General features: G+C 46.3%; 1 protein-coding gene across 1 annotated transcript; it reads right to left on the reverse strand.

Annotated features, from left to right (window-relative positions):
- Positions 1-5,912: 5,912 nt before the first annotated feature.
- On the reverse strand, positions 5,913-7,444 carry GPR88 (G protein-coupled receptor 88). The gene has a single exon (XM_049616718.1). The coding sequence runs from the start codon at positions 7,151-7,153 to the stop codon at positions 5,999-6,001; it is 1,155 nt and encodes a 384-aa protein (XP_049472675.1). The 5' UTR covers positions 7,154-7,444; the 3' UTR covers positions 5,913-5,998.
- Positions 7,445-10,087: the final 2,643 nt, after the last annotated feature.

Raw genomic sequence — 10,087 nt, forward strand, 5'->3', positions numbered from 1 at the left:
ATATCAGATAAAGGGTTAGTATCCAAAAATCTATAAAGCACTTATCAAACTCAACACCCAAAAAACAAATAATCCCGTGAAGAAATGGGCAAAAGACATGAATAGACACTCCTCCAAAGAAGACATCCAGATGGCCAACCAACACATGAAAAAATGCTCAATATCACTCATCATCAGGGAAATACAAATCAAAACCACAATGAGATACCACCTCACACCTGCCAGAATGGGTAACATGAACAACTCAAGCAACAACAGATGATGGTGAAGATGCGGAGAAAGAGGAACTCTTTTGCATTGTTGGTGGGAATGCAAGCTGGTGCAGCCACTCTGGAAAACAGTATGGAGGTTCCTCAAAAAACTAAAAATAGAACTACCCTACGACCCAGCAATTGCACTACTAGACATTTATCCAAGGGATACAGCTGTGCTGTTTCGAAGGGACACATGCACCCCTATGTTTATAGCAGCACTATCAACCATAGCCAAAGTATGGAAAGAGCCCAAATGTCCATCAATGGATGAATGGATGAAGAGCAATCAAAAAGAATGAAATCTTGCCATTTGCAACTACGTGGATGGAACTGGAGGGTATTATGTTAAGTGAAATTAGTCAGAGAAAGACAAAAATCCTATGACTTCACTCATATGAGGACTTTAAGAGACAAAACAAATGAACATAAGGGAAAGGAAACAAAAATAATATAAAAACAGGGAGGGGGACAAAACAGAAGAGACTCATAAATATGGAGAACAACCTGAGGGTTACAGGAGGGAAATGGGCTAAATGGGTAAGGAGCACTAAGGAATCTACTCCCGAAATCATTGTTGCACTATATGCTAACTAATTTGGATGTAAATTTCAAGAAAATAAAAAAGAAAATTTAAAAAAAAAAGAAAGAAAGAAATGTCTAAGGATTGGGCGCCTGGCTGCCTCAGGTGTTGAAGCGTCCGACCCTTGATTTCGGCTCAGGTCATGATCTTGCAGTTTGTGAGTTCAAGCCCCACGTCAGGCTGCGTGCTGCAAGCTCAGAGCCTAGAGCCTTCCTCAGAATCTGTGTCTCCCTCTCTCTCTGCCACTCCCCTGTTCACGTTCTGTCTTTCTCTCTCTCTTTCTCTCTCTCCCTCTCTCAAAAATAAATAAAAACATTTTAAAAAAGACATGTTTAACGATTTTAGAAATCAAAAATACACAGCTTTTCTATGCAAGGCCCCACAAAATAATTGTATGTATAATTACTGAATATTTGTTCAGAACATGAACAGTACTTGGATAACAGGAATTTAAATCTCCCCCGAATGACAGCACTGACAGCTTGTGATTTATACACATGGTTCATAATCCCCATATATTGCTACTCTGAGATATTCCTTGGCAAGACAGGAGTTGAGAAATGTGATTTATTCTTGGGTCTATTTCATTAAGAGAAAAATATACATGCAAGGGAAAGAACCAGATCTTTTTTACTTTCAAAATTACTGCTTTTAACTATAAACATATGTTAATCATCTAGTATATTTCACATAACCAGTTACTAAAAGATAAGAGGCAGTATTTGCTCTAAAAACAATTGAAGGAATAAAAAATAAAGCAAAAAATTTTCCTAGTTTTGAAGACACACACATTACCACAGAGATGACACAAAAGATTATGTGGTGAGAACAAAGCCATGCAGGAATTCTGCGGAGGCAGAGCTTATTGCTGGGGGCAGAGGGGCGGTGGGGAGGCCTTTGGTGGAGAGGTAGAAACTAAGTGAGCCTTCCTGGAAGGAAGGATGGGGTCTGGGTAAGTGATGAGATCAAGGACACTCCGGGAAGGTCTTTGAATGAACAAGGCTCAGACACAGAACATGGGCCATGTTTAGAACATGGACCAACGAGGCTATATAGGCAAACGATGCAAGTCCAAGAGAGCGAGAGATTGGGGAAATTAGGGAAAGGTCACATCATGGAGGGAGTTCCACACCTGACTAAAACCTTCTGATTTTATCCTACAGTACAGTGGTTACTTCCCACGCTCGAGTCAGACAAAAGTTTTTCCACTTAATTGCTACATGACCTTAGGGACATTAGTCACATCTCTTTCTTGGCTTTTTCATTCCCTTCCTTCCTTCTTTGCATCTTTCTTCTTTTCTGAGTTTTGCTTTACTTGTTTCGACTTTCATTATGAAAATTTTCAAAGATACACCCAAGTCAGGGCAACTGTGCAATACATCCCACGTACCCATCGTTGTCTGATCTCCACCCTTCCCTCTCTGTCCTCAACAGCCTTCTTACCTATTGCATTAGGGCTGATATGATTAAGTATCTGGGAGCACCTGGTTAAGGAATTCCCACAGGTGGGAGGAGCTAGGAAACGCTACCTGAGGAGCACCTACGTGAAGGCAGTATCCACCTTAAACTCAAGATACACGGGCCCCAACTGGGGTCTCATGCTTTAAAGGAACTGCTCCCACCCTCCTCTGGCCACTTTCCTTTCCACAGGGAAAGGAGTCCCAAGAAAAGTTACCTGCCTGGAGCCTGAGCCTCCTCAACAAGCCCTGATAGCTGGAACCCAGGAATTTCCTGCCTAAATGTCCTTGAGGCCACCTCTTGGGCTTGCTGTTTGCCTGTATGTGCACCAAGTCCTAGAGGAGAGCAGGTGGTTGCTTGAGAGGTGAGTGTGGGCAGAGCTTTGACCTGCAGGCTGAGGCTCCTCACCTGTGTGTGAGGTCCCTAAAAGTACTAAAGAGGAGAGTAGAGGGAGAAAGAAAGAGTCCCCCAGCCCCACCTTGTTCCACAGACCAAGAGCTCCCATCTGGATCTCCATTCTTGCCCCACAACCCACGAACATCAAGGGCAGACTTCTGAGAGGAAGTGCCATCTACAATTTGTCTCAATGTTCCTGAATTTAAATTTATGCCACTGATGTCTTTTTTCAGGTCATCTCCCAGGACTGCCAAAGAGCTAGATGAGCACTGTCTGAATGCCTGGAGGAACGGAGTAAAGTTTGCACATGACACAGTGAAGTTGGCCAGTATGGTGGTCACCAGAAGAAGAGGGATGCACTGAACCCTGAGGCCGAAGTGGACCAACATTCTCTTGGTGAGATCTTTCCAAGGGCTTTCTCTATCAGAGAGCTACAGCCCTATAGTGTTTACAGCAAAAAATGCCTGTGAATGCCTTTGTATAAGACAGAATTATTGTCTATGAACATACCTCATTTGGGAAGGAAAGAAGTGCTAGGAGTAATACCTATGACATCCTAGAATTTAGCATCAAAGTGTAAGGGGAGGGTGGACCAGGGGGTGCTATATGTCTTAACAGGCATAATACCTAAAGAAAAAAGTAGAAAAGGCAAAGTAGGGCAGCCCACAACAGCAATTAGTTTTTATTCCTGAGTGGATAATATGTGGTTTCATTTAAATAAGAACACAATCTCCATTAACTTAATTTGTAAAAGCAATAACTCCAACACTCCAGCGATTGCCCTAGTAAGGCATTTTTAGACACATCATTGCTACTTCGAAATTAAAAGTGAATCAGTCCTGTGGAGTTAATTACCAGTAAATATAACCTAAAGTAGGTCTCCCAAATGGCACTGAGCCAACATAAGATGGTTCTCAGTGTTAACCAGAAACATTGGAAGATACCAGGTACTTGAAAGGCTAAGTTTATGTGTGTGGCAAATGCTTTGGGGAACAGTGGGAGAAATCATTTGCAGCATTCCCATTAAGAAACAAAAATAAAGGCCTGATTAAAAGAAGACCTCTTTGCTAGAGATTTAGGGAAGGTCCCCCAGCCCTGTCCCCCAAAAAGGAAAACCTTCAGCTCTCTGTTGTTATTGTAACCTATTCCCCAATTCAATTGTGCTTACAGAAAGGAAATCATACCTATTTGTTTTAATGCTGGCATACGACCCTATTTAACTATATAAGGTAGATATAATTTTAGAAACTAAAATAAAGTTAAATAAGGCCAGAACAAAGAAGTTACTTTCATCACCAGTGGATAGTTTGGAATACAGTGTCCTCTGTGATGGTGTTCTCGAGGAGATATTCAAGAAGACCAGAGACAGAAGAAAAAACTCAGAGGTATCATTGTCTGAACTTTAATTAAATATTTGAATCAAGGAAAATGGGAATAGATGAAACCGTAGTGAGAGAGAAATGGTACATGCACAAAGGGGATAGATTAATAAAATGACTGCTGATCTATTATTGGTAATGAACATATTTGTTTTGTTTTACTACAAACATGTCCAAGTTTCCTGCAACTTCCATTATTATTCAAACGCACGCATGTTCCCACTATCCTGATAATGTTCAAGAGTGCAACAACACAAGCTGTTTTTGTTCTGAACTGCACAGTTCATGGAGACTGTTCAGCCCCATACTTGATGTAGTTAGCAGTCACAAGGCTAATACATGATTAGCTTAAGTTACTTTTTTTCCCATTTTAATTTTCTAAAGTGATTTCACATGATGTTGTGTTTCAACTATCTCTAAGTAAATTTAGTAAACCAAAGACGGAAATGACAAGCCTCAAATTCTACATTTTAAAACAGATTCCCATTTGAACTGTTTGCTATATATAACTGAGTTTATGACACCTCCTTCAACAGACACAATATTAATGTTGAGTGCAATGGTAATATATATACGAACTACATAAAGAACAGTGTTGCTTTCTCATGTGTGGCTTGTCTAAACCCTAGGAGAGCACAGACCGCTTTGCAGAGCCAAAACCATTATTATTGATCCATCTTGACTGTGGTTCCATTTGCAAGATAAAGTCCCAGCTGGGAGTTTCTCATAAAGTGGGTCAAGACAAGAACTGTAGGGTGGCCAGCGTATCTCCGTGTCTCTTTTCAAAAAACTGACGGCCACTTCTTCTGGTGTCTGGAAGAAGCAAAATGTCCTTGTCTAGAGGGTATTGCTTTAGTATACCACATGCCCAGTAAGTTCTAACATCTAGGAGCATGCAATAGCAGCTAATATCAGCTATGCAGTCATGGTATTATTAGTGTTTAATTATATCATGTGCATTGAGATATTTTAAATGTTAAAGAGAAAACAGAAGGACTTATTCTCTTTAGCAACCATTATAGTACAGAATGTTCAAAGCTGCAATCACACTCATAAGGCGAATAAACTGATTACAAAATGAAGGTAGCCACAAGTGTGCATGCTATTAAAAACATGAAACTGGTACCTAAAATAGATAACCCCCTTATTTGTTTTCAAAATTCCATTGCTGGCTCAGGCCACCAATCAGCACAATGGAAAACTTTCACTTCAGCAAGGTAATGCTAATGTTCAGTCTTAGAAGTGCAAAAACGAGTGTAAAATAATAAATCTGTTTTCTCTTCTCTCACTGGCTAAGATTCTATCGCATTCGGCAAGGATGCGACTTTATAAAAACAAACCCTTTTAAGAATAAAGGGCATGAGGTCTTAATGGCAACTCATACTGGTGTGCATACCTGTGGTCTCATTCTTCGGGTTGATACAAAGGCTAACTTATAACAGAAGCATCATCAAAGATAGGTTACTTTCCTAAATACTTCTTAAATATTATTTCCTTCATCAATATTATTTCCTTTGGCTCATGCACACTCGAGGTGCTTCATCTATATTATAAGACGATGAAGGTGGGAACGGTAATACATTATCAAATCTCTTTTTCAAAAACAGTGCTGAAATAAATTAACCTGCTCTTTTGAAAGGTCGGTGTGCAAGTTCTTGAAGTTTCCGGTGTTTTGATTTTCGGATTTCCCTAAAACACAGAAACAAAGGGTAAAAATCAGGTAGCTGTTCAAAATGACTTCGGGGACCCCATTTAGGGAAAGACCTTGGTTCGACAGGTATCCCACCGGGGTCGAAGGCGAAATCTTCGCACCGATTTATCGGGCTCGGCCAGCAGGAGTCTTCGTTCAGGCAGAGGGTACTTGACGAGAGCAGGAGGCCACGCTGACGTCGGCATCTCGGCATCTCCGCTTCCCTCGGGGCTCCGCCGGGTCACCAGTGCTGGCCGGCGGCGCGGGTGCCCAGCTGCGCCTGGGACACCGCGGGCACGGCCGTGGCGGCAGCGGCGGCCGCCGCCGCGTCGCCGACGCCGGGCAGGACGGAGCGCACCGAGCGACGGAACTCCTCGTTCCTCCACGTGTAGAGCAGCGGGTTGAGCGCGGACAGGGCGCAGCACAGGAGCCAGCTGGCCGCCTGCACGCCCCAGGGCACGGGCAGCGAGAAGCCGCTGGCCAGGCTCACCCACACCAGCGGCTGCGTGGCCAGCAGGAAGACGCAGCAGAGCAGAAGCACCGACAGGCCGCTGAGACGGCGCTGCGCCCGCCGCGGGTGCAGCGCGGGCGGCAGGGGCTGGGCCTGCGCCGGGTGCGCGGCTCCCCCCGGGCCCGGCGCGTGCGGGGCGCCCGGGAAGGCGGCGGCGGCGGCGGCGCAGCCGGGCAGCTGGTGCAGCAGGTGGAAGTTGAGGACGCTGACCCGCTTGACGCTGACGCGCACGCGGCGCACGATGCCCAGGTAGCAGTGCAGCAGCAGCGCCGTCTGCGCCAGCAGCGCCGCGGCGGCCAGCAGCGCCGGGTAGTGGACGCGCGGGGGCGCGGCACCGGGCCGCGGCGCCCAGGGCGGGAGCAGCAGCACGAGGCCCAGGGCGAGCGCCCAGGAGAGCGCCAGCATGCCCGCCGTGTGGCGCCGCTGGTACAGCGCTTGGTAGGTGGCAGGCGCCCGGGTGATGAGCAGGTAGCGGTTCAGGGCCACCAGGCAGTGGGACAGGAGGGACACGGTGAGCCCGAGGCCTAGCAGCCCTCCCCGCAGCAGGCGGTAGCTGCCGCCGGCGCCGTCCCAGTCCGCGGGGGGCTCCGCCGAGCCGGTGGGCAGGAGCCCGAGCACCGCCTCCTGTGGCATCCAGAGGGCGCAGACGCTGAGGTCCGCGGCGCAGCCGTTCACGATGAAGGCGTTGCTGGTGGTCTGCAGCTTTCGGAAGGACGACACGAGATAGATGACCATGCCGTTGGCCAGCGTGCCCCCGATGGCCAGGCCCGAGTACAGAAGGGACACGGGGATGCGCCGGCCCGCCCACGACTCCTCTTCCTCGCAGAGCAGCAGCAGCGATCCCCCGGTGGTGGAGGAGGTGGACGTGGAGGAGGAGTTGGTCATTCTGGCCAACTCTTCACACCTCGCTTGATAGCATCAGCTTCTCACCGCGCGGCCCATCCTGACACCCACCTGCAGGGAGGGCAAAGACATCCCTTCAGCCCTCTGCCGCCGACACAAAAGGCTGGAGCAGAATAATGGGCTGGGGGAGGGGGAGAGAAGGAGCTCGAGAAGAACGGGGGTGGCAGATGACAGGTGCCTGCCTCGGAAATGTCTCCAGTGCCAGGGGAAAGGCCTCTTTACATTCAGCAGGAACCAGGGAAGCCCTGGGACAGAGCAATACCAAGAGTCTCCCCATCTCCCCCCAAACACCACACACACACACACACACACACACACACACACACACACAGGGGGAGAGAGAGAGAGAGAGAGAGAGAGAGAGGGAGTTGGGAATATTGCCAGATGGAGCCCCTAGTTTCCAAGAGAAAGCAAAGCAGAGATATCCCAGCTGGGGAAAATGCCAGGGGAGAGGGGTTGGGGGATACCTTACTTTTGGGCTGGTCCTTAGCTGGCAGTAGCGGAGGCAGGGATGCCAGGAAATACCTCCTCAGCAGCAGCATCTGTGGTCCCAAAATCAACAGGAGAAACTCAGCTGGGATCAGTGCCAGGAGCAAGTGCTTGCTTCTCCCGAGCAACATCCACACACATGGTCCTAGGCAGAACCCAGCAGCTGCAGGGAGGCTTCTCAGCTGGCAGCAGGGCTGGAGAAGGCTGCAAGCCCAGAAGGGTGGGCAGGCAGGCAGCAGAAGGAAGGATGCTTGGCTGCAAAAGCAGAAGCTGAGCTCAAGAGGAGAGCACCCTGTGCTCAGAAGCAAGAGTGGTGGCTGATGTGGTGAACCCACACGAAGCTCTCTCGTGCTCACTTATACATCACCCAGGGAAAAGGCAGCCTTTCCACGCTTGGCATGAATTATTCAATAGCTTCTATCTTGTGAAAGGGGAAAAAAAAAAAATCTTGTTCAGAAAGTCCTGTAATTAACAAGTTTCTCTGTCTTTTCTTTTCTCTCAATCACCTTATTCTTCACCCTGCTTCATTTTTCTTTCCTTCATTTTTCCCCTCCCATCAGTGTTAGAATAAAATTTAACACGCTCCTAATATATGTCATCCTAGCCTCATGCGTTCGGTAGGCAAGAATTTCCTGAGGGACAAATATATTTCTAGTACCCAGGACTGATCTCTTCCATCCCACACTTTCAGAGAGAATTACTTTATGTTCTAAGTGAAATTCATTTTTTCTTTGGTAAGATGCAACATGGACAATTATCCACAGACCCCACGTCTCAATTTAAATCATAATTTTTATTTTATTCTCCTCACCGAACTCCCTTCCAGAATTTGGCTTGTGTTGAGTAATGAAATGGTTAGAGGGTAAAAATGAAATAAGGTAAAAGTAGGTGTCAGGGAGAAACAAAGAAACCTGAATAATCCACAATGTCAATGACAAAGATGGCTCTTCCTTTATTGAGAACTTTTTATTTTGTGGTCTTAGATGGAGATTTGCAGTCAGATGTTGGAAGTTCCTTTGATGCAGCACTTATTCAGCCATTCCACATGGGAAATTTGCCATAAAAGCCAACCGTCTTTCCCCCTCCCCCCTCCCAGTGATCATTTTTCACTGGGAAACTTATTTATTTGAAAACTTAACTGACTATGGAATATGGTAACCTGGCATGAGGGAAAACAATGCTAGGTGGGGTTTCAGGACACCAGAGTTCTAAGCCGAGCATCCAACAACTGGCCTTGGGATGGGTCATTTTTACATCTTGTCAAATAAGAACTTTTCACCCAGTGACTTCCAAGCCCCCCCCTTTTTCCCCCAAACTTTCTGTGAATATGCATGCATAAATTCAACCCTTCTCCTCCCTAGTTCTGGAAGCGTACCTCCTACCTAACATGTGCTGTAGTCCTGGATCACATAGCATTAAGTCCTTTCCAAGCTGCCCACAAGGGGAACATTTCAGAATCGAGTGCAAGACTACAAGATATACCTCCTTGGACTTCCTCATGCCCTTTCAAAGAACCGCATTACTTAATGACTGTTAAGAACTCTAATGGGGTTAGAGCTAAACACGACTTGATGGGTTTAGTCCTTTTAGGCAGTAATCAAGCAGAATCAGTTGAGTTGGGGAATTAAAGAGAAGAAACAGAGATTTGCTTTTCAGAGGACTGAAGGTTCAGATATCAAGTTTATTGATGTTGAAGAGAATTAGCCATTGTCCGTTGCCTGCCGTCATTTGTCTTTATTGAGTCTGAGTACATCAAGCACAGCACGCCCACAAGAGATTCCTCTAATTGTTTATAGAATCTCTGCAAAGAGATTCCTCTAATCTCATTGTTGAGATTAAGATTTCCTCTCACATCAAGGCGATATTTGAATTCCAGGTTCCTGGTCCCAGCTGTTGCTTGTGCGGGCAGAATCCCTGCTGAGGGGCTCTCGTTGCAGTCACTCACCTTTCTGCCAAGATCATGCCTTCTTTAGCCTTGGCCTGGCAATGACCAAGTTTTTCTTTTTATTTGGTTTGGGTTTTGTTGTAAGCTCCTGAACTTACATAAAATAGGGTGAGGGGTTTTTTTCTGGCTCATTCCCAGCACCAGGACCAGTGCCTGGCATGTAGAAGGTACTCAATAAATAATTACTGAGCCAGTGAATGGATGGCTATATAAATGATGTCATTTTTTTCCCGTGGTGAAATGATAAGTGATTTTCATGACCACTTCTTTCCTCCTGCACCCAGCAGGAACTTGCCCCATCAACCATCCTTGTGATACATGTCTAGTCTCTCTACTCCCACTGGCTGCTTTCCCTCGGCTTCAAAAATGCCACTTTCACCACCATCTAATAAAAACTTCCCCTGCTCTTCATCTCCTTCTCAAGCTGCCTACACAAGCTCACTCCCTCTCCTGGAAGAATGGCTTGGTTTCTGCTTCTACCT

This window comes from Panthera uncia (assembly GCF_023721935.1).
Source record: "Panthera uncia isolate 11264 chromosome C1 unlocalized genomic scaffold, Puncia_PCG_1.0 HiC_scaffold_4, whole genome shotgun sequence".
NCBI classification, from domain to species: Eukaryota; Metazoa; Chordata; class Mammalia; order Carnivora; family Felidae; genus Panthera; species Panthera uncia.